We start from the raw sequence: 25,146 nt of genomic DNA, 5'->3' as shown, positions 1-25,146 counted from the left end.
TAACAATACAGTATAACAAAGTCTTCATATATATTTGAGGACCTGATGTTGGGTATCTGTCAGTGTTGGAAATATTGTAACTACAAGAAAACCGAATATAACAGATTTTCCATCTCATACAAACAATGGAGTGAAACCTGACCATTTATTTTTATCCAAGTAAAAAAATCACCTCAGGCTGCTGAGAGCGGAAGAGTGGCAGACAGAACAGGAAGTGGGTTTTTCGGTCATTCTGATCAGTTTCTCTTCTCCTAAGGATTACTCTGTAACTAATGAGTTAAAAAGTACATTTATTTAAAACTGCCAGTGACTTCCATGAATCCTTCTTAAACAAAGTATTCAGATCTTTTACCTCCAATCAAAATCTAAAATCAACATGTCTGCACAGCAGTCAATTTCAGAATAATGTATATTATATTATTGTATTATATGTTGACCATGTTAATACTGCAGCATTGTTTAACTATATATACTGCCAAGATTTTTTTTGAATTTCACAGAAGGATCAATACATATTTGTCTTAACAATATGATAATATAAATAAAGTAGGTGCTGATTATATTTTGTTTAGTAATTTAAATTAATTGAAGTTATCAAATAAATGTAAAAAAGTTAAATATTTCCCCCTGAAATGTAGTCAAGTAGAGGTGAAAGGTAGCAGAGTATTGAAAGACTGAAGTACTCAAAGTACCTCAAAATTGTCCTTATGTACAGTACTTCATTCTAATTTGTATTGTATTACTTTCCACGACTACCGCCGAGAGTTAGCAGTCCGTTCAAAGAGTTTATAAACTAGAAAGTCGTCCCACCACAATCAGTATAGTCTTCTTAAATGGAGTTACTGTCACTATAAGTTACCTGTATTATCCTGTCTTTGGGCAGCAGGCCCGCCCTCTCTGCTGGAGAGTCTTCGTCCACCGCTCGGATGTACTGGCCCGGCCGCGCCCGCTCGCTGTGCAGGTTGAAGCCATACCCGCTCGCCCCTCTCTGGATCACACAGAGACGAGGCCGCAGTTCAGGGCTCATCACCTCCTGGAAGCAGAGGAAACACAGCAGGTTAATATCAGTGTGTGACATACATCGACAGAGCTGGACATTAGCGGTTCAAAATACCTCCACCATGGGCTCGGGCAGAACGAGAGGCACAAAGGTTATGGAGAGCTCCAGGGATTCGTTCACCATGAATATAAAGCCGAGGTTAAACATACAGGTGGCTGCTGCATGCTGATGTGTTGTGCAGTGTTTTTAATAATATTGTGTGCTGCTATCTGCCTCCATGTGACTCAACTGCTCTCCAGGAAGGAAGAGGGTCCTGGAGGCATGTGATTGGAGGTCTGCTGGGAAGGTTTAGGGAACATTTGGGGAGGGGGGACTTGAGGAAGGGATCGGTTCCGGTGTGGTCCGAAGCCCCTGATCACTCCTGGCTCCGAGGAGGACAATGGGCGCCAACCTCTCACCTCCCCCTCGCCCCGCCCCACTATGGGATGGCAGGAAGAGTTAGAGCTGTATTGTCATCCAGGAAAAACTCAAGTTCAACCCCAGAGCCTCCCTTCCGCTGAGTGGAAGAAGCACGTTCTTTATTTAGAAGTAGGGCGCCGTATGGCTTTGTCATCAAAGAGGTCAAAACACGACAGAATACAGAGAATACAGAGAATAGAGAGAATACAGAGAATACAGAGAATACAGAGAATACAGAGAATACAGAGAATAGAGAGAATACAGAGAATACAGAGAATACAGGAGCTACAGATATCAGGAGACGCAGCACTGGCCAAGATCAACTTTATCAGTGTGACCAAATGTGACCGGAAACACAAGGTGGGCCAATACGGAGGTGCCTTACCTAAAAATGTTTCTGACACCTTCATGGCCTCAAGTGCAAGTTTTCTTCATTTCAGCATGATCTGTATTTTGTAACTTATAATCCAATTAAGAGCAAAATCGACCATAAAGCAGGGTATGCTTTGGTGTTATTACCCAGGTTTGGTTACTTATAGACACAAAAGATGTTGAATATTCACTCTTAATTAAAAAAAATGGCATGCTGTTATTGACGTTACAGAATAAGCAGGTTTTTGTATTTATAGGTAAAGCAGCCTTAATGGCGTTGTCATCAAAGAGGTCCACATATGACGTAATGTAGGAGCTACAGATAATCAGGAAAGGCAGCGCTGGTCAAGGTCATATTTGTCCGTGTGACCAAATATGATCAGACACTCCCTTCACCTACAAGTACCTTAAACCTGCATCCTGGCTGGCAGTACTCAAGTCTGAGAAAAAGACCCTGTCTACTGCTGAGTTCAGGTTTGGTTGTACTAAAAGATTCAAAAGATTGTTAATTTGTGTCATAAAAAAAAGACTTGCTGTTGATGACGTCACATTATACTTCCCAACAGGTCACAGTGTGTGAATCAAACTCAAAACATTGGAATGAAAAAGCTGCAACGCCCTTCAGCTGAATGGGAGATGCAGGTTATTTACTTAAAAATAGGGCGCCTTAATGGCTTAGTCATCAAGGAGGTCAGAACACATCTGAACTACAGGAGCCAGTGAGCTCAGGAGACGCAGCAGTGGTCAGGATAATCTTTGTCAGAGCGACAAAATCTAACCCGACCCTCCCTTCACATCAGAGCAGCTCTGCGTCCCGCCCTCTGTCAACTAAAACACTGGAAGACAATAAAAAAACTTCTATAAATAAAGTCTGACTCACTTTCTACAGTAAATACGGGGCAGGAAGCTGATTGGTTAAAGCTTAAAGAGGACGTCATAAAAACTGAATCAACGCTTTCTCTCAACAGCCATGAGTGATTGTCACTTTACTGTATTATGTAAGACAATAGGTCTAAGTCTACAACACGCCCTCCGCCACCAATATTTAACTTCTCGCCTCGTCTTTCTTGGAAAAAACCCTATAAAAAAACGCACTTTATGGTGTTTTCAAGTAGAGCAGGTGATTCTGTGTACTGTCATTCCTAGAAATCATGTGAGGTTCTAACAATAAACTGCAGGTTAGTAGTTTGTTTCCACCGCTAAAATAGAGGCACCCCTATGCTTACAGGTTTTGAGTCATCTGTTTACTGCTAACAGATGTTAGTTTGGCAAACAACCAATCTTTAATTAGGATACCTATGTGAGAAAACATGCTAGTTTGAAGACCATTTTGTGTTCATTTAACGGCCTGTGTTCATCAAATGTTGGGCCTTTCCAGTGTCCTTTAAAGCCTTTCGCACACAAAAGCCAAAAGCCAGAGTTTTCAACACACAGTAAACATTGTGAATTGTAACTAGGTACGTCTAAGCAACAAAGCTACGGATAAGGTTAAGAATAGAACGTTTTTTTTGTCAATTAAGTTAAGGATTTGGGGTTTTCTTGCACTTCAACTATGTTCCACCTGACTTTCAGAGAATTGACACGTGAACGTCACAGCAAACACACGCAAAATGACAAAGATAATTGCTATGTACCCTAATTTTCGGACTATAAACCGCACCTGAATATAAGCCGCAGCAGCGGCGTACCACTCTCGGTTCCACTTTTACTTTTGCGCGCTACCTGTCTCACTCTTTTCCGGCCTCCAGCTTTTCCTGCTGGAACCCGCCGCTTAAAGGTGGGGGTCCGCGGACCGGCCATAGAGCCCATAGAGTTAAAGGTGTTGGCCTTTAGCTGTAAAAATCCATAGATTAGCCGCACCGTTATATAAACCGCAGCGTCGAAAAATAGGGGAAAAGGCGCGGCTTATAGTCCGAAAATTACGGTAATTCATCTGCAACTTGGTGGGATCAGGCTGTTAGATAAAACAGTGTTACTAATCTATTCATCTAACTCAGCAGTAAAGCTAAATGCATTCCTTTTAACTCCTGTCCCTTTCCCCACAGGTTCTTATCCATATTGAGTATCATGTAAATATCTCAAACTAAAATCATTACACAGTGTCACACACACCTCAGATAGAAAACATGAATGTCAAAGCTGTCCTTTTCTCATCATCATGCTGGGCAGCTTGAGAGCTGATCACTCATCAGATGAGCTCCTGATAAGAGCCCTGCAGCCACACTTCCATCATAATGGTAACTGATTATACAAAAGGGATCGTCTTTGATTGCACGTCTTTCAGTTTCTCAAGTGTTACACCCAAACTCAGAGTGAAGCCACCGTCCTTTACAAGGCCTTTAAATGTAAAAGGTTCAATCCAAAGTGCAGACTGAGTAGACAGTCTTGTATTTTAGTTAAAGGGGCTCTATCATGCTCATTTCTCAGGTTTCACAGATTTGTATTTAGCGTGTCTACTGTGACATGTTTACCTGCTTTAACGTATCATTATTTTTCTCATTCTGCCTGCACCTCTTTTCACCCTCTGTCTGAAACCAGAGCCTATCACGTACAAAGTGTTGGAGCGACTGCCAATGGAAGTCCGGGTGTTAATTAGTGATGTCACTTTGTCGCAAAGTAAAAAAAAGAAGTCTAACGGAAATAAAACCTCTAGAAGGAACTTTGTGATTTTAGGCTTTTCTGTACATTTACAGGCACAACAACCTAAACAAGAGACCACAGCGAAGGGAAACCCCCCCCAAAAGCATAATAGGGCCTCTTTAAAAAGTTTAATTTATCTCAATGTTTCTCCTCCTTTAAAAGCCTTGAATTACCAAACAAGCAAGCAGCTCTCACTCTCCGTGGCAGTAAAGCACTCTCCGTGATTTATAATTACTCTGTTCATGTGGCATCAACACACTCTGCAGCCTTGGCATTAACACAGTGACGCTCATGGGGTCCGTGGCTGACGTTAGGCGTCCCTGTGCAGAGAGAGAGAGAGGCTCTGCTCGGGACAACAGAGGGGGGTTTGTGTCGGAGGAAAGTGAAAGGCTGAAGAATCTCCACGAGGGTCTGAAATCTGTGGAATCTGCTGAACACACACAAGCCAGGACGGCTAACCAAGGACCGGTCAATTGAGTGTGTGTGTGTGTGTGTGTGTGTGTGTGTGTGTGTGTGTGTGTGTGTGTGTGTGTGTGTGTGTGTGTGTGTGTGTGTGTGTGTGTGTGTGTGTGTGTGTGTGTGTGTGTGTGTGTGTGTGTGTGTGTGTGTGTGTGTGTGTGTGTGTGTGTGTGTGTGTGGTTTTGTGTGTTAACAACAAACACAATGTAAGGTCTTCTATACCGAGACACAGTTTCAAATATGCTGAGCACAACAAAGATACAAACACAGTACACTCAGGGGACGTTCTGTAAATCACCGGTCGTCATAACTCCCTGACACACACATCCATGCTGAACGGCCATATCTGTCTTGGAATGACACACAAATCTGCGTTCCCTAACTTACGCAGTAAGAACAACTAATGATTTGTTTTAGACCGGCTTAGCTTTTGCCTGAGGTCAGCTTTATTCGGGAACATTCGTATACTTCCTCTCAAGACTCTTTTGTTTTGTTTTGAGAAATTCCCAGACGCTAAAGCATCTGCATGTACGTGATATGGGAAAGAAAACAATACTGCTTCCTGAGATTTAGCTCAGTTGTCAAAATGATCAACCAATTTGAATTCTTCAAAAGATTTGTGTGACCACGATGCAAATATGTGTCATGTAATCTTGTTTTGTATGCTTGAATACCACAAACCATTATCCTTATTTTTGACTGTAATAGGATCCAAGTCGTACGGTTTCTATTGTGTGAACAGAAAAACAGGGTTTTCTAGAGTGGACACCCTCTCAGTGACACACACTTTCCTTTGAGGGTGGGAAGTGTTGAACAGGAACTGTTGACACATCTTCCCTCAATATGCTTCCCTCTGTGCAAGCTCAACTTCCTGACATGAAAGAGAAATTCAAATACAACACAAACTCATGCACAAAAAAACTCATCGACACACGGACAACATCATGGAATGGGAGGCTTTCGTTAATTTGCATGTAGAGGATTGAAGTGTCTGTCAAAACATTCCTCTAAAGAGCAGAGAGTGAAATAACTGTATTTGACATCTCATACAGAAGCCAGGCAACATCAAGCCTCTTTGAAATGCTGGTTAGCACGACCAAGAGACAAATCTGACTTGGATTGTTTGTATCTAGTCTTCATGCTAAGCTAACTGGCTTGATGTTTAATACAAGAGTGGTATTGGTCTTCTCGTCCAACAAAGTGTAATCCTCTTATAAAGACTTAAAGGTAAAGCCAATAGGGAAATGAGTCGATGCGAAACGAACACTTCCATTAATTATCACAGTAAAAGATTTCTTGATGAATTTATGGTGGCAATTGAGTCTTCTTCATTCGAGCATGTTGTACATTTTGTAAATGACGGTCCCATTTAGAGTCAAACTGACGATAAGGCAAGATATGCTTGAGGATCTGACTCACAGTGCCAACACAATGCCTGAGTTCCCCGTTGGGTGGTACTAAAAGTTGTCTCACACTCAAAAAATAAAGTCCTTGCTGTCGATATAGTCCCATCCCTGCTGTATACAGGCTACAGTTTGTGAATCGCAACATGAGTGAAAAAATAAATAATGTATACACGTATTTCCCAAAATGTAAAACTATTCCCTTAAATGTTCTCTTTAATTAAATAAACAGATTAAGTGCCTTTGTCATTCCTCTCTGCAGACATATTTCCTCATTAACATTTAGTGTAACAAATCACATTTGTTCCCAGTTCGATCCTTCAATCTAATCCCAGCAGCTGTTAGCCTCTCACTTCTTTTAGATACAACCTCCTTCAGGCATTTCATATATTAATTGAGTTCCTTGCGCTGCAGCGAAGACTTCAGAAGGATTTAGCCACAACAAATAAGCAATGGCTTTGAATACCAATCGCTGCAAAACAAAGCCAGGGACTGTGTTAATATTCTCAGAACGCTCTTAACGGCTGTGACACAAATCTGCACCCTCTGTGCCAGCACACGGTTTCTCTCGGGTTGTCGAGAGTTTTCAGGTTCCCCTCCCAGACGTCGATATAATCCTCTTTTAGACTTTGTTCCTGGTGTTCCTCAGGAAGCTGTGGTTATGAATAGATAAGATATAGAGGTTTATCTTATAGCAGCTCTGCGCAGCACGTATAGTGGAGCTGTTATTGCTAACTTAAGTCTCAAATAACAGACGGAAATCCAATCTTTGAACACTTTTTTGTTACCCCACAAGACAAATTGTCAGATTCAGGAATGTTAATGCTGCAGTCAAACTTATGGGTCAAGAAAAAAGGAATGCTATTGGTAATTATTCTATTTGATACTGATGTATTCCCGTTTCATTCAAGAAATGTGAACATCATGGTGAGTACGGCTCAGAGGATATCTGAATAACATTTCTAAAATAATTCTTGATAACATTTTCCCAATACCTACGGAAAATTAGGAGTATAAAAAAAACAATGGCCATCAGGCAAATTACCTTTTGTTTACTGCGTGTTTCTATTTGGACTAATGAATTGACGAAAACAAAATCCAACCTAAATGAATTAAAAGGCGCATGATTATTTACTTTCAAAGTCAGAGGATCACCAAATTCAGACATAATCATCCTCCTTGGATCCTGAATATTCACCCCAAATATCATAGCAATCCACCAAGTAGTTATTGAGATAACTTTGTTCAATCAATAGACTAAGACTGCTGTTCCCAGAGCCATAGGGTGTTAAGAAAGTATATCAGCTTTTACATGCATAGCGCCGCACGGAAAGAACACAGGAGTCATCGTTTCTGCCTTGGAGGAGCCCACAGGTGCGTGTCTGACGAGCCAGATTGATTGATTTGCATCTTGCAAACACTCTCAGGGAGCAATAACAAGCAGACAACGACCTCCATAATACCCATCCATCATGTTAATCAGCCTGTGAGTCAGCCACCAGAGATCTGCGTCTGTCAGCCTGATACCGGTTAGACTGAAGCTGCGAATGGCGCGGAGAGAGCAGTGTGTGTGTGTGTGTGTGTGTGTGCGTGTGTGTGTGTGTGTGTGTGCAGCTCTGCCACTCAAACAGCCAGTTACTTCATATTTTCCTCATGCTTTGCCAGCGGACCGATTTTTTAACTACAGGCTTTAATAAAGGAGAAAGCCTGTAGGACATCTATGACTGTATTCTAGTGGCACAGCTCTGGGTCTTTGACTTCATTTAAAAAAAAAAAGTTCCCTCCAGAGCAGTGGTTCCCAACCTTTTTTCCCAAGAGCCCCCCCAAATGACTCCTGTTACACACACACACACACACACACACACACACACACACACACACACACACACACACACACACACACACACACACACACACACACACACACACACACACACACACACACACACACACACACACACACACACACACACACACACACACACACACACACACACACACACACACACACACACACACACACACACACACACACACACACACACACACACACACACACACACACACACGGTAATTTAAGTTTCAAAGTCTCAAAATGCTACAACTACTGTCAAAAACTGGATGAAAGTGAAGTATTTTGTTAAAGGAGGATGGTTATTGGACCCCCCCCCCCCTGCCTGAAACGCCTCCATTGGACTCCTTTGTTTACTTCCATAAAAAAGTGACATCACTATGTAACACTCACGCATCTATTGGCTGGCGCTCCAACACATTACACGCAATAGGCTAAGGGGTGGGACATCTCTGCGCAGTTGATCAATCACAACAGAGCCGGCCAGCTAACCAATCAGAGCAGACTGGGCTCTGGTTTCAGACAGAGGGGGAAAAGAGGCAGTATGAGAAAAATAAAGACCTTTTTGAACATGAAAGTATTTAGACATGTCACAGTAGAGACACTACATACAAATATAAGCCTGAAAATGAGCATATTATGAACTCTTTAATGTTTCACATACTCAGGGGGAAAATGAAAACGTTGCATGCTTTAATTTGCCTAATTACATAAATACCTCACGGACGACTATCCAATGTCCCATAAACTCACGAGTCCTGCAAATGATCAACAGAAGCCTGTCACACTCAGCTGCTCTGCATGCAGAAATGTCTACAGCAGCCTCTCTTTATGTATCGCTCTTCCTCTCTTTCGGCTGCCTACTTCATTCCCCATGTCGCTGTAATAAAAGAGGGCAGCTCACCCGTGACTTGGGCCTCTTTGATCAGCGTACAGAATAACTGCTAAAGTGACACGCTGCCAGGCACCGTGGTTACTCAGTGACATGACAAACCCCCCCACTCCTTGTGATTGTCATGTGTCGTAGTTGACAGGGATTAACAGCCTCAAGGACAGACGTAATACATGTTTGAAGAAAAACATGCTTCTTTTTTAAAACTACCGTGGCACAGGATTTGAGAGTACGGAGCGCACCACTCTCTCAGGCAGGATGGGGGTGTTGGATTTCAAGCAGGACCATTGAACCAGCTGCGAGGCAGGCTGAGGGGCGAACAAAGCACCCTACTGTCCCCTTCAATTTGAGGATGGGACAAACTGGCTATACAAAAGACACTAAAGAAAAGTTCTGCTGAGGGTTCCCATTACAATACACTCTTTAGGGGGAAGGCCTGGAAATAGAAAAGTATCGTCCCTCATCACAGCAGGAGTGCAGGCACAGATAGGAGCAAATGGAGTGCCTGAAAATAGAGATAGCAGGGTCTGCTTTTACTCAAGGGTCTTCATCCGCAGTTGGCTGTCTTTGTTTTTGAATCGTGATTGTATTAGATCAGCCCAACGCTGACTGAGAGTTTGGTGCTTTCACAGTCAACAACTTTTATCTCCTCGGCCAGTCTTCCTGTCCCTGACCCCCCCACCCAGGCAGACCTGAAATCAACATCTGCTAAACCAACTCCAACACAAGTTTCACACACAACATCTCACACAGCACTGCAATGTTTGATGATAGGCAGAACCTTGTTACTACATCCAAGCAGAAGTTACAACATGATGTGGTCAGTTTTGCGTTCAACCCTGTTGCAAACAAGCAGACATAAAGACCAGTGGTTTGTTACACAGTGAGATCATAGATCCACTGTTGGTAATGAAGAATGAGCCAAAGGGAAACATTCCCCATGTGGATCTTCTGTGTTCTTCAACTTAACATACTGTATGGGTTTTCTACAATACGCTGAAATGGTTCTCGCCCCGTGTCAGCCACTTATATACACTTCTGTTATTAGAGCAGGTGGGTGGCAGGCAACAATTAAAACAAAGCGGTTAGCAGGGACAAGAGATTAAGCGTTACAACAGAAGAATTAGTCATGCCCCTTATTCAGAACCTGCCTTTTGGCTGTGTTGCATCACTGAGGCTGCTGTAAGTGGGAACATTTCTATTTGTGTTCTTGTGTTTTGAGTTCTCCTTGGGGGAAATGGGAAATGCATTGAGTGATTTAAAATGTACTAGACAAATTGTATTTTTTGTTTACTTTTTTTGTATTCAATTAATACAAATCTTGAAGAAATAGAAAGACTTAACAGCCATGCTAGGTACTTTGAGCTAAATGCTAACATGCTGAAGCTAAGCAGGTATATTTTACGTTTGCCAATTAAGCCCAGTAAGTAAGTATTTTAGGAAAGATTTCTTAAAATATTCCCTAGTTTGATTCAATGGCGTAATTGTCATTTGCTCATTAGCTACCGTGTAGTGGTTAGCGATACAAATCTTAGATCCCAGGCTACCATTCAGGGTACAGAAAAATGCACACCAACACTTCTCTGTCTTGGCTCTACGGCATCTGTGTCTTGTACGGTAGGAGGAAGGGAGTTGGTGTGCGGCGGGGGGGGGGGGGGGCGAATCTATTTCAGGGCGAGCAGTGCAGCCAGCCACTTCCCCATCCCTCCCCCCAACCCCCCGCAGGGCGCGGCCCTCCGGCTCATTGTCCGACCGGGGTGGTGGACCTTCAGCAGAATGGAGTGGGGACTGGAATGTGGCATTGTGAAGTCTCCGTCCAGAATCCCATGGGACCCGATCGCACAGCAAGACCACCACACACACACACACACACGCACACAGTTTAGGTTCCACCCCTGACCTGGGCCACAGGGGTCTTGGAGTGGAGGGACGGGACAGTGGTTTTGTTGTTTGGACCAACGTCACTGAGTTTCACTTTCACAGTGATTTGATTTGTAAAGACAACTTATTATCGATGGCTTGTTTCGCCCCTAATCAACGGTAGAGCTGCAAAGTGATGGGTACAAATAATCACAAACTTTTCTTAAAGGTTATTTTTAGCCACATTTAGCCTATACTTCATAGTTAGATTTGAAAGGGGGAGATGGAGGGGAAGACACACGTCCATCTCCACTAGTCTTCTGAATTATAAAATATTTAGATTTTCAGGCGAAAATGCAGTTTTCAGCCTCTCAAATATTTTTGGGCACAGTAAAAGTGACTTTCTTTGGATTTTGGACTGACAAAACAAGATATTTAAAGACATCACCTGGAGCTTTAAAACTGGGAAAGACATGTTTCACTATTTTCTGACAAGTGATTAATTGATGCAGTTATTTCTAAAAAGAAATATATATGGCATTTGTTCTGATGTGGTAGAACAGCTTCCTATCTCTGCTTAAGACCTTATATTATGCTTTTTCCCACTGTATGACTAACATTTAGATAACAACATTTACAACAGTGAACTTCTGATGCTGACCTGTTTCCAGACATTTTCTTTTGTTGCACATCCTTCCCCTCTCTTTATTTCCCGTCTTTGCTACACTGTCGACTAATAAAAAGGCCCCTGAAACGCTCACAAAAAGGCTTGTACTTGATCCACTTGTGTTCACACTGTTCTCTAATGACAGCCATTATGTTTTGTATATATTCTCCTCGCCTCCTTCATGTTGCAATGACTTGTACGTGACTGTCTTACAAAAACAACACTGGTAATGCTCAGCGTTATCTTGGGCGACACTCTTTGATAGTATTGTGTCACGAGTAAGTCCCGCCCACAATACACACACAAACACGATTCAAATTAATGTTATCTATTTATGATGGTTATTGCTATAAAGTTAAATGTCAACCAGTTATTACATGTATTTGCTTTCATTGGGATGCTAATGATAAACATAATTAATGATATGTTCTGTGAAACTGTATTTGATGAATCCGTATCACACATTAGGAGTGGGTGATATTAAAGAGGCCCACAAATAGGGCCTCTTTAATATCACCCACTCCTCTAGCCCTTTCTATAGCTCATTTGTGATGGCACCAATCTACTGTGAATGTAAAGTGTATTTCATTTCGTATCATTTAAGTGTGTTGTTATATTGATGTTTTAGGAATTTAACCTGGATATGTTAAGTGTCTTTGAATACCTTAAAAAAGTGCACTAAAGATAAAAAAGGTGTTATCATTTTGGTTACGCATTTGACACCAATATCTTCATTATCTTAAAAGATCAGCAAAAGGAAACGGACACTCCCAAACTTCCTCACACACACACACACACACACTAACGTGAAAACACCCAGGAAAAACAAATACAGCACATGCTCAAAGGCGCATTAAGAGCGTACGTCATGCAAGCGCCTGCAGCATTTCAGAATGAATCACTTTGTTATAGTTGAAAACACAAACACAAAGGAACACACTCCTTTACCGAAACACAGCCTGTACAATACCTGGCTTTGTGACAATGGCTTCAATGATAAGCACACCAACAAACACAGCTGGAAGTGGCGTTTACTCTCATGATTCAGTGTTGCTGGAACATGCCATTCAACCAGTGTTGCATTTCATTTAGTGTATATCCTGTTCTGATTGAAGGCTCTGAGTAAATGATCTGACCTTTCCACTGTACTTTTTACTTTCCTGCTAAGACCTGCAGGCCAGGGGGGGTTGAGGAGAGGATCGAGTGGGGGGGAAATCTTCCACTAACAACAATGACAGGAAACCAGTGCAAACGTCCTGGGGTCTGCACAGGCCAAGACTCCCATAGACAGCAGCCACCCACACCCACCCACCCACCCCCACACACACACACCCCCACACACACACACACACACACACACACACACACACACACACACACACACACACACACACACACACACACACACACACACACACACACACACACACACACACACACACACACACACACACACACACACACACACACACACACCTGGAGTGATGGAATAGCTGCTCTAGGTGTGGCTATGTCTGCCTCTAATGCATGACACACTCTTAACGAAAGCTGACGTTAATTCTATTCACAGAAAACTGTATCACCATGCTATTCCTGAAGGCATTACATCAGGTAAACTTGGACGGTAAAATCGGGAAATTACTGAAAAGTATAGAACAGAAATAGAAAAGTCACATGGGTGTGATGTTGACCTTCCTTGAGGCAAAGATTAAGAGACAAATAAAGAAACTGTAGCTGAAAAGATAAATAATGAATTGATTAGTTGTCAACTAAAATTGATAATTTGTTTGGGTTGTTCTTTATGAACACCTCTCAGAATACAGCTTCTCAAATGTGAACATTTTTCTAGTTTCTTTACTGCATATTTTATGAGTAGTGGACAAAAAAATAATACATTTGATGATGTCATCATGGGTTATGAGGAGCTGGGATGGACATTTCTCACTATCTTTGGACTTTTATTAGATGGAACAAGGTATACATTTATCTCAAAATGATTTCCAGTTGCAACCCTATGTCTCCTTATCTGCCACTGTGGGTTAAAGTCGGGTTTCACTTCATTGACAGCCAATGAAAGCCAGTTAAAAAGCCCATTCTGTATACAGCGCACTGAAGGCTGTACAAACACTGAATCTTTCCACACAACAGCTTCAGGATGATTTGTTTAGGGGAAAGACATTGTGCAGTTATAGCCCCACACTTTGTTATGTAAAGCCAGTTTAGAAAGCCATGAGTGCCATGTGTGGTGAAAGCAGTGTAAGGCTTCAAGCTCTTTAATAAGCAGGTTTTATACAAGTGTGCAGATTACAGGCTCAGATTAGAGGAGGGCACAAAGTCGCCTTCTTGTCTCATTTGAGGGCTTTAAACAGTGTGTGTCCTTGGTGAAATACACTCTTAAAAAGGGTCTTTAATTACTATAATTCATGTCTTCTTCTTTTTTTAAACCATTAGTCACCCCTGTTTTTCTGTTGTATAAATGACTGATTCATGGACCTTTATATATTTGTGTTTGAATATTTTTCCTCCAGATCCCATCTTGCCGCAGTAATTTTCCTCTGACACAAGTCTCTTCCCCTCCTGTAATTAGTGTTTAAAGAGTCTTATGTAAGCAGCCATTGAGGAAGACACCCAAAGAAACTCCTCACTCTCACACTTTCTCTCTTGAATCTCAATTAATCACTGATGAAAAAGCAAAAAGCAGCGAGAGGAAGGAGACACAGCTCCTGAGAAAATACTTTTTGTATGCGTGTAACTGCCAAATTGTAGGTGCCCTTGTAAACAGTGAAACAGGTTTTTCTTAGGTTAATCATCCAATAGTTAAAACATTTTTTATGCCATAATATTATTCCATACTGCATGGAACTCCTTGGAATTTTTTTTATTAAAGTGGCGCTATTATGCTTTCTGTGGTCTTCCCTTTCCTGTAGTGTGATATATAGTTTTTTTGTGCATGGAAATGTTCTGCAAAGGCCTCCATTGGACTCCTTTGTTTACTTCTGTCACCTAAGGACATCACTATTACCTCATTTCATACCAACGGTGTTTCAGGGCCGGTTCGGAGCTGGAGCTTGAAAAGCACCGGGTTTTCCTTTTCACACCGCAGCGGAGCAGCCTAGCCGGCTAGAGCAAAAGCACCGCATATGTCACGCTTACGTCGAGGTGGAGCAGGCGCGGGATCACCTCCTGAACAACAACAAAAAGCCTGCGTTTTATCCAGTTTGTACACAACGATGGAAAAACTTAACAAGCAGCAGTGGTCCACTGAAGAGACCAGCTACCTACTGGGAATCTGGTCTTCCGAAGAGGTAGAGAGGAAGCTGGAGCACCATCGGCCGTTGTTGTTGTTGTTGTTGGTGTCAGCTGTGAGGAGTTTCCGCGCGGTTTGGCTTTATGAAGCAGGCACGCAAACGGTTACGTCATGACGCAAACGATGACGCAATGACGCAGCACCAGTCGGACTCTGGGCAGTGTGAAAAGAGCCGGAGTTAAAACCGAAGAACCGGTTCTGAACCTGAAAAGCTCTAGCACGGAGCTTGAACCGGAGTTACGTTGGTGTGAATGAGGTATCAGTAACACTTGCGCTGCTATTGGCTAGCGCTCCAACATATTGTCCGTGATTGGCTGCTGAGGGGTGGGACAAAGCAACGTTAACACCATCGCCAAATCCACAGCCTGAACACAGATGGCAGCTCCAGCGGTGTGAAACGGGTTACTCAGTTTTATTTCATACTCTCTCAGTACCTGGGGGTTATAGACTCTGGTTTTAGACAGAGGGTGGAAAGAGGGGCTGCAGCACAGGCAGTGTATAATAATAGGGCTCCTTTCCAGTATTACAGACAGACATCATGCGTCATCACAGCCATAAATGCAAACTTGTTTCCACAAATTTTTTCCGGATGAGCTGGTGGAACTTGATTTGTGATGCGAGCTGAGTGAGAGAGCTTCCGCTGTTACTTCACTGCACCCGACAATGACAGAGTAACATTTTTACTGCCTGGTAAACAAAACAACGACCTTTGGAACGGCTGATGTGGATCGTTTTGTGTGTTTTGTTCCTTGTTGACGACAACCATGGCTCCTTTTTTCTTCCCGGGGGGGCCACGCTCCATCTTTTCGACTTCATCACTGCTTGTTCACGTTTTTTCTCACCTCACTTGCGCTTTCTCACTTTCGTCTACCTCCATCCTCACACATACGCTCCACATGTGGTACACACACACACACACGTAACCATGGTAACCTTGAGCTAGGCTCCTCAATTTCCGGAGAAGGCGTCGCTCTTCGAACCCTCTTTTGTGCCGCTTCAAAGACAGAGGGCAGGACAGGCGGAGTGCAGACGTCAGTGTGACTGCGGCTGAACCAGTGTGTCATACATGCTGTACATGTATGTGTGTGTGTGTGTGTGTGTCATTGGCAGGGCCACAGGGCTCGGGCACAGGAATGCCGGACAGGATGTTAGGGAGAGAAATCCAGAAAACAGTCTACTCACTTAAAAAAAAAACACCCTGAGGTGGCTTTAACTGTAACATGGAGACACAGCAGATTCTAAAAGTGCTTCCCTAGAGTCCAATTTACACGCTCACACTCCATATGGTGTATTTTGTCCCTAAGTAACTTCAGTGTTGCGTTGCGTGCCAGTGTGATTTCTACTGCCACAGCTCCATTAAACCATCTGTGGAGAGTATTGAGACTCAACACGGGAACAATCGCTGTGTTTTCCCGGGACAAACAACATAACCCAGCACGGCTCAAGAGCTGTCGGACTTAAATGCCAGAAACATAACTCAAAAGGGCTCTGCATGTTTGCTTATGAAAGCTGTTATTAAACTGTTATTGTGAACAAAGTGGCCACCTATGAAAAATGCCAAAGCTTCAGTAAAGACAATGGCATTTCAGTTCTCTGTGCTTTCTCTCAAACAGCCGAGTTCATATGAGGCGACGGAGCTCACAATTGTTCTTATAATTGTACCTTCTTCTCCAAGACTGAGGCCTTTCTTATGATTGAGAAAATTAAAAATAGAACTATTGATATTATGACCAAGCACAAAGACCTTCTTTGTTCTTTGCTTTTCAATTCAGAATGAAACAAATAAGTGATTCAAATGTTTCCCAAAAGATCTATCTACTTTGATTCAGTTCTTTTTAAAAGCAGAAATGGCAACCGTTCCATTTAGACCACGAAAATAACTCCATTCAAGCCATATAACAATAGGGCTGCTCAATTAATCGTATTTTAAATCGCAATTACGGCTTGCAACGATTACAAAAACAACGTAATCGAAATAAAACGATAATTTTTTTTCTTGTTATTTTTTTTTTTTTAAATGTATAAAACATTTTTTTATTGGTTTTTCAGTTTAATTATACTTAAAGTTCAGGGTAATCAACTGTTAAAATCATACTGTTCACATTTTTTCTCCAATAAATTGATGTTTTCAAAGTACCTGGATAATCGTTTTTAATAATCGTGATATCAATTATTGACCAAAAATAATCGACATTAGGATTTTTGCCATAATCGAGCAGCCCTATATAACAATAGTAAAATAACCAAAATACAATATCTATATTCATCTCAGATAAAGATATCCCTTTAATGTATCCTCATCATCACTAAACCATAAAGATAAAATGTCCCCACCTGTTTGAGCTCCATAATCAACAGCTAATATATCACCAAAAACATACATTGAAGAGCAGAACAGTGAACATTTTCGTCACAGCTTTTAAATTATAACATTAACATTATAACAAAAGACGAAATCGGGGCTTGTTTTGACAATAATGTCATTATTTTTTAATGTTGCCTTCATCAAACCCTACAGGTTCGGATGGACAGTCTTTTTTTTAAATCTCTGTTTCTGATAGCTGCTGCTCTCCCTCCCACTTCCAGTAATGTTCCGAGCAGGAGAGCTGGACACAGGCAGAAGCAGCCTCGGGGGTAAACATGGACGATGCAGCGAGGGGCACAGATGTTCCAGACTAGAGGGACCCTCTTATCCTCGAGTGCTTTTTAATGAACCCTAAGAGTTCACAGCAGCACACACACAGAAATAAAAAGGAAGACACAGCAACAAGTGGGAACTGCCGAGTGAGAAGCCACCCATAATGTTTAACAGACAAAGATCAAAGGTTGGAACTCATATAGACTGAGTCATTTTGTGGACATTGAAAACAAATCCTGTTGTTTGTTGTGGAAGGTTCAGCGATGTTAAATATTTGTTATGAGGGTTTTCTAAAGGAATAGCACAACATCATGGCTTTTCAAAGCCTGTTTGTGCCCGTCATTGATGCTGACTTAATGCTTAACCTTGTGGCTTGATGTAATAACAGAGGAGGGACATTTTCAAGTGATTGCTCTTTGAGGCGGCTGCAGAAAAAACACGTCACAATCACATTACTCTAAATTACAGACTGACAGAAGGGGGTCATCATGGCTAAGATTTTCTTGACCCAAAAGGAGGCCAGGTTGTTGTTTGTCCTCTCCCCCACAGCGAATGTCCAGCCAGCTGACCCTGCCCACAGCCTGGCAGCATGTGGGAGCAGCTGCCATGTTATCCGTGTTATAGACACAGAGCACCTATTCTCTTTGGAAAACACTCCCTCAGCGATGCATTCAGTGGGTTTAATGTCCAGGGCTGTCCTCAACTAAAGGATTTCTCGAAGCATACGGTTTTGATGACAAATGGAGCATTTCTGTTAAGTATCGTTTCTCCACAGGAGTCATTCAATAGCATAAATCTAAATATTTTGAAGGAGCAGAACATTGGACCCTACCACCCCCTCTATAGTGAAAATGAGGAGCACTTTCAGCCAAAGACTCATCTCTCCTTAACACACGACAAAAGCTCATTTAAAGCCTATGTTCATGTACCAATAAGGCTCCACAATAAAGGCTTGACCCCATCTTAAACGTTTAACATCCTGCACCTTTTGTACACATGACTTACACTTTCAAATATATATTTAACATATTCAGGAGTATTCATACCTGTTACATATCTAAACACTTTTAAATTGTAATGTTTACTGTCACTTAGAGATTTGATTTTCTAGTTTAATTATCACTGCTTTCCCTGCTGAAAAAAAACAGCATACTGTAGACCACCTGCTTTTAGGTAAGGTGTTAGGCTGGTTTAGTTGGTCTACCAGGCTGGACAAGCTGGCCAGGCTGGTCTTGCTGGTTCATGACCAGCCTGGCCAGCTAAACCAGCATAGACCAGCATAGACCAGCATGGATGTCATGGGGGGGGGGGGGGGGGTTGTGCGTAGTGATGAAAAGCTGGTTCGAGGGGGCCCCAGTGAATGTTTACCCAGGGTCCCGACAGACTCTAGAATCGCCACTGGGCAACGCTAAACAATTTCACCCAGTCTGAGAGTAAAAGCTTTCTTGAAGGTTCGTTTTGCTTTCTTACAACGTTACGTTAATGTTAACCTTAAGTTTGCTAGGAGGCTATTGTTACTTCCCTTAATAAGAGCTAGCTGTCTTAGCTAACAATAGTTAGCAGCTAACGTTTTCTGCAGTTTGTTTTTCCCCTGAAAAACGTGATTTAGTTATTTAAGGGTAACTTAACGTTATCTCACAAATTGAGAGAGTTAAGTTTTGTTTAAAATCGTCAATGCACGTTAGAGGTTTTGTGTTTAACAGGAAGTTAGCTAACTGTAGCTCACTCTACCAAAGGTTGGTATGTTAAGCTGTACTTTATGTGGCAGCTCGCTTAATACAAAGAGGGGTTTTGTGCTTCATTGTAAACCTTTCTTACAATGTGTGTTAATCTACCTGAAATTGTAAGGACAGTTTTTTTCTACTCAATGATACAGACCATTGTTGAGGAGATGCAAAACATACTGTAAATGAGTTGGGTCCAACATACTTTGAGTAATGTACTTTGCTGCTAAAAAATGAAACAATATCAGATGAGGACATCACCAAAGTGTGTGAGTCTGTCAGGGGATTTGATCTGTTCTCTGCATGTTGTACAGGGCCTATGTACACACTGCTCTGGTATTCATTACAAATATAATTGTAAAATGTAAGTCTCTCGCTCTTGTCATCGTTCAGGCTTTGCATTTTGAACTCCTATGACTGGTTGCGGACTTGAAGGGAACGACTTCCTGGCTTTCCTGACATCCAGGAAAAAGGTGAGATTCTAATCCATTTCAATGCCAAAAGCAAGTTATTGTTTTTAACTATGATATTTTGGGGAATTTCAGTTTTATTGGACAGTAGAGATCTACTGGAAACAGTGGAGAGGGAGGAGATGATATGCAGCAAAAGGCCCAGCCGGATGGTTGCTGCTCCGTGTGCAACGTGTTCTATCAGGTAAAGCACTTTGATACTATTTATGGTATTGAGTTGGAATTTAACCTTTGGAATGTAATTTCCAACAGTGCATTGTAAAGACTGAAAAAAACCGGCTCAGGTTAAAGGTTGACATGATGTGTTCTTTTACTTTAGAGGATGTTTGTCCTCCTATCTTATTTCCTTATCTTTCTTTCAGGTGTAACACCTACCAACGGTTGTACATGACATAGACGTCCTCCACCTCTTTTAGTCAACCCTTCTGATCAGAGCCTTTCCTAAATAGTGGCAAGTTGTTTTACAGTTCAGTGTATGTTAATTTAGTAACTTAATGCTTTACTGGTGTTGAATAAACCCTATATTGCTAGTGATTTTATTAAAATATATGATTTGCAATCTTTTTGATTCCAATTACAATAATATGTGTTGTTATAATTGTAAAACACATCTTAACATCCATCAGCAATCAATAAAACAAATCATCCAACACAAAATAGAAGAAATCTGGACCTATTTTATTTCTTTTTATACAACAGCATGTATTGGGACTGCTCATTGATGTCATCAAGAGCCATAGAGTCTAGCTTATGTAGTCGGCCTCTTAGAATGTTTATCAAGTCTTTGTCTCTTAACATTCCTATAATAATTAGTTTTTTATTGCTTTGTTCTCTATTTTTGTTATGAGAATCACTTTGTAATTGTGTAAGTGTTATATAAATAGTTATACTAATATTATTGTTGTTACCATCATTACTATTATTAATAATGTTTTCTTTATTCATCACTACCGAAAGGATCATGCCAGCCCACATCAAACACCGGATCAAGAACTTGTGACCCTTCAGGGAGAAAATATGAAAACACCTGTTCAAAGGTCTAGTTTCCTGTACATGGAAACATGCCTGTACTCTGTTCCACGTGTCTTCAGTCAGTCCTGGACCCTATGACTCTGTTCCACGTGTCTTCAGTCAGTCCTGGACCCTATGACTCTGTTCCACATGTCTTCAGTCAGTGCTGGACCCTATGACTCTGTTCCACGTGTCTTCAGTCAGTCCTGGACCCTATGACTCTGTTCCACGTGTCTTCAGTCAGTCCTGGACCCTATGACTCTGTTCCACATGTCTTCAGTCAGTCCTGGACCCTATGACTCTGTTCCACATGTCTTCAGTCGGTTCTGGACCCTATGACTCTGTTCCACATGTCTTCAGTCAGTCCTGGACCCTATGCCTCTGTTCCACATGTCTTCAGTCAGTCCTGGACCCTATGCCTCTGTTCCACATGTCTTCAGTCAGTTCTGGACCCTATGACTCTGTTCCACATGTCTTCAGTCAGTTCTGGACCCTATGACTCTGTTCCACATGTCTTCAGTCAGTCCTGGACCCTATGACTCTGTTCCACATGTCTTCAGTTAGTCCTGGACCCTATGACTCTGTTCCACATGTCTTCAGTTAGTCCTGGACCCTATGACTCTGTTCCACATGTCTTCAGTCAGTTCTGGACCCTATGCCTCTGTTCCACATGTCTTCAGTCAGTTCTGGACCCTATGACTCTGTTCCACATGTCTTCAGTCGGTTCTGGACCCTATGACTCTGTTCCACATGTCTTCAGTCAGTTCTGGACCCTATGACTCTGTTCCACATGTCTTCAGTCAGTCCTGGACCCTATGACTCGGACACTAGTTCTACCAAGGCTCATTAGAGGTAAGAGTGGTAGGAGAGGAGTGGAGTTATCCTTGTATTTAGGCTGCAAGTCGACAAAGGTGATCAAGTGCTGATGCTAACAATGATCCGATTCATTTGATATGGATTGTCTACCAATACCGAATCCTGATCCGATTCTTCTATTTCCCAGATAATACAGCTGCACCGTGTACACTAGCTCTATTTGTTTTTGCCACTGTAATTCACCATAAGCAATTGTTGACTGTCTATGCCAACCAACTGTGTAACCATACTTTAACGGTCAAGTTCTGGCAACCACAGCAGCCCAAATGTTAACGTAAATCAAATGTCAAGTTTTCTTTTTACAGTGTACTTATATCTGTACATTTCTTTTCAGTTTGCTTCAAGAAGTGGCTTCAACAGACAGAAATGCAGGCCATATTGGGAAAGGCTGGACGCTACACAACGGGAAACATTATGGACATGAACAAGGAAAAACAAAAAACACTTTTTCTTATCATACATAGTGTTAATGTTTTTGTTACCATTTAACTATTGAATTATATTTATTACTTGTATTTTAAATCAACTGCACCTGTTTTAGATCATATATTTATTTTTGATCTAAAACAGGTTGATTTGCAGGTTGGTTGTTATTTGTATAATTATTGTATTGTTACTGTGTATTTTATTATATTAACTAGCTATTTATTAAATTTAAAATACTGTTATGAACACTATACAATGCCTTTATTTTGGTAGATACCAGAATACATGACAATGAATCTTTATAATATATTTATGTTCTCTGGTTTAAATAATCATACCAGTATTTAAACAATGAATGCTGGTCACCTGGAATCCTGGTAAGCTTCCAGCATGGTATATTTAATACTATTATTAAACACAATAGATGGATGATACTGGTGACCAGCCCAGCATAGACCAGCATACTATGTCAGGATGGCTGGTTTAGCTGGTTTAGCTGGTGCACCAGCTAAACCAGCTAAACCAGCCATCCAGTATCCCTCTAAACCAGCCAACCATTCCAGCCTAATATCGTCAGGCTGGTCAAGCTGGTTTTTTCAGCAGGGTTAACTCTTATCTGTCCTATCCTGTGTTTCACTTTATTATTGCTTAATAATTAAGCTTAAAGGTGTATCTTATCTTACTTATATTGACTTGTTTTATGGTATCTTATTTCTTTTGTTCACCAGAGATGTGCACATCAGTGTTATGGAAGTATGTCATTCAGTGAAAAAAGTTAGTCGACTGATAGCAAAACTACCAATAAGTCGACTATTCAGAAGTCAGCTCTATTAATGTCACTTTTGGAATTAAATGCTATTGTATGTTGTAATGAGTGAGCATAAACTTTTTTTTCAAACTTTGACTCACCTTCTCAGAGTTGATGCTCAGCTTTTTCTCGACGTGCATGTGGATTTCCCCGTTTCTCTCCGGGACTGGCGTGGACTCCCTGGGTGTCCCCTCTCGGTCCTCTTCCTCGTCTTCTTCACCCTCCTTTGCATGCCTCTCATCCCCGTTTACTGTCCCGTCCACCTCCACTGCTTCAACCACCACCACCACCACCTCCTCTTCCTCCTCTTCTTCTTCCTCCTCGTCGAAGGGTAAGGGCACCCCGTCAGTGACATACTCCCTCAGGCACTTCATGTTGTGTTTCTTCAGCAGCTGCTCCGTGTCCGGGTCCACCACCACCAGCTCCAGCTGACCCGCGGTGACTCGAATCCGGGACACGACCTGCTGGTGGCTCTCGTGCTCCACGTCGTCCCCGTTCACGAACACGAGCCTATCTCCCGCGCGGAGCCCCGAGGTCTCAGCCGGGCTGTCAGGCTCCACTAATCGGATAAACTGCCCCGTCTTACCTTTCTCTCCGTGGAGGTGGAAACCGTACCCGGTGTCCGCCTTGTCCAGCGTGCACAACCGGGGGCGTAAAGACTGGCTTTTGCTCGGCATGGTGGTGGTAACGCTTCTCTTGCCTTCACTGTGTTTTTAAAGTGGAGTTAAAGCTCAGGATACTGCTTAGGAAGGGTGTGCGTAGAGATGCACCCAACCCCCGCCCTCTTGGGGAGATTACTCCGTGGGAAACGGTGCTGGTGTTTGTTCCAGCTTCACACACGAGTTTAAGTCTGGATGTGTGTGTCCTCTCACTTGTGTAAATCTGCACTGTGACTCGGTGCTCTCACGCGAATTGGAGGTCCTGACCTGAGGACTGAGCTGAGACTGGTTAAACTCACACAGCTCCTCTCTCTGTGAGCGACTGAAGTAGAAAAGCCACTCAGGAAGAGGGAGGTGCTTTCACGGAACTGCCCAGCTGGCTGCCTCATGCAAAGTAGGGACTCTAGGAGTATTAAACACAAAACCAGGCTGTCCAGGAACATGCTGAAAGATACAGTAATGATGTTCAGAGGGGATAGAGCTTGGATTAAAGCAAAACAAAATAAAAAACGTATTCATTAATTCCCACTATTTGTTTCATACGTTTAATATTCAGTATTTTTCTCTTGGTTCTTAGAAATTGCATTTGTAGTTCCCCCCTCACCTTTTGCCTTCTTTCCCCTTTATGAAAAACACATGTTGTCATACTGTAGATTACATATTTTTATTCAATGTTGTCCCTAATAATAAACCATTATTCATCTCTAATTGTCAGTTTAGCTATATCATTTGGCCGGAGAGGAATACATTAAAGTGTTTTTGACTTTGATGTTCCACAGTAATTTTATTGTGACATTATCAAACTTTAAAACATTTGATTCTTGTATAATTTCAACTAAGAATAAGTTCTCCCTGTGGTGTATAGTCTGTCATAAAAGAATAATTGATTTCAGGAATGTTAACCGTGTAAAGTCAAATTGTGTTTATTCATTTATTCCCATTCTTTTAATCTTTTTTTCTCTTATATCATTTGTATAATTGAATTGTAGTTTCCTTCATCACTTTGCCCTCTTTCCTCACTGTGACCGGCACGTGCTGCATATTTTGTCACATTGTTCACACTGCTCTGAATACAATCTTATTTCTGGCATCTTCAACATTTTCCAAGCCAAATAACACTTTCACACTTTCTGTGTATCTCCTAGTGTTTTCATTTAGCTGTGTCAATTATCTGAAGCATGAGTTTATTATCTGCCATTAGCACTACATTGCAGCAATAATAGGAGACATTGCTACCTAGGAGTAATAAAGCTTAAATCTATCTCACAATCTTGGTTTAACAGCATCATTGGGCCAGACTGGCATCAATTACAGTTGTCTGTCTTTGATATTCAACAGTGATTATTTAGTTGTCACCTTATCACATTTAAAACATTTGATAATGTCCCCCTGTGGAGTTTAGCCTCCAATTATATGAGAGTCACTGTTAATATAAGGATATGCCTGAAATAACATGTACACTCTGATATGCCAGATTAGATTCAATTGCAATGATCAACATTCACACTTTAGTCATTCTGATAACCCTTACGAGAGATTAATTCAACAATAATGATCAGCATCCTTTCAAACTCCAGTGTTTTGAAGCAACCCAGAACCCTCTTTACATTTCGATATCAGAGT

General features: G+C 41.8%; 1 protein-coding gene across 1 annotated transcript in view; it reads right to left on the bottom strand.

The window, feature by feature from the left end:
• The window catches only part of nherf1b (NHERF family PDZ scaffold protein 1b), a 34,562-nt gene extending 10,610 nt beyond the window's left edge, over window positions 1-23,952 (bottom strand). The window contains exons 1-2 of the mRNA XM_079644511.1: window positions 22,966-23,952; window positions 860-1,033 (exon numbers count right to left, since the gene is read on the bottom strand). Of these exons, the coding sequence (XP_079500637.1) occupies window positions 860-1,033; window positions 22,966-23,541 (750 nt within the window). The 5' untranslated portion in view covers window positions 23,542-23,952. The remainder of the gene's footprint in view (window positions 1-859; window positions 1,034-22,965) is intronic.
• Window positions 23,953-25,146: the final 1,194 nt, after the last annotated feature.

The sequence above is a fragment of the Notothenia rossii genome (genome assembly GCF_949606895.1).
Source record: "Notothenia rossii genome assembly, chromosome: 8".
NCBI classification, from domain to species: Eukaryota; Metazoa; Chordata; class Actinopteri; order Perciformes; family Nototheniidae; genus Notothenia; species Notothenia rossii.
The sequence above is the reverse complement of the archived record's forward strand: the minus strand, read 5'-3'. Positions and strand labels throughout refer to the sequence as shown.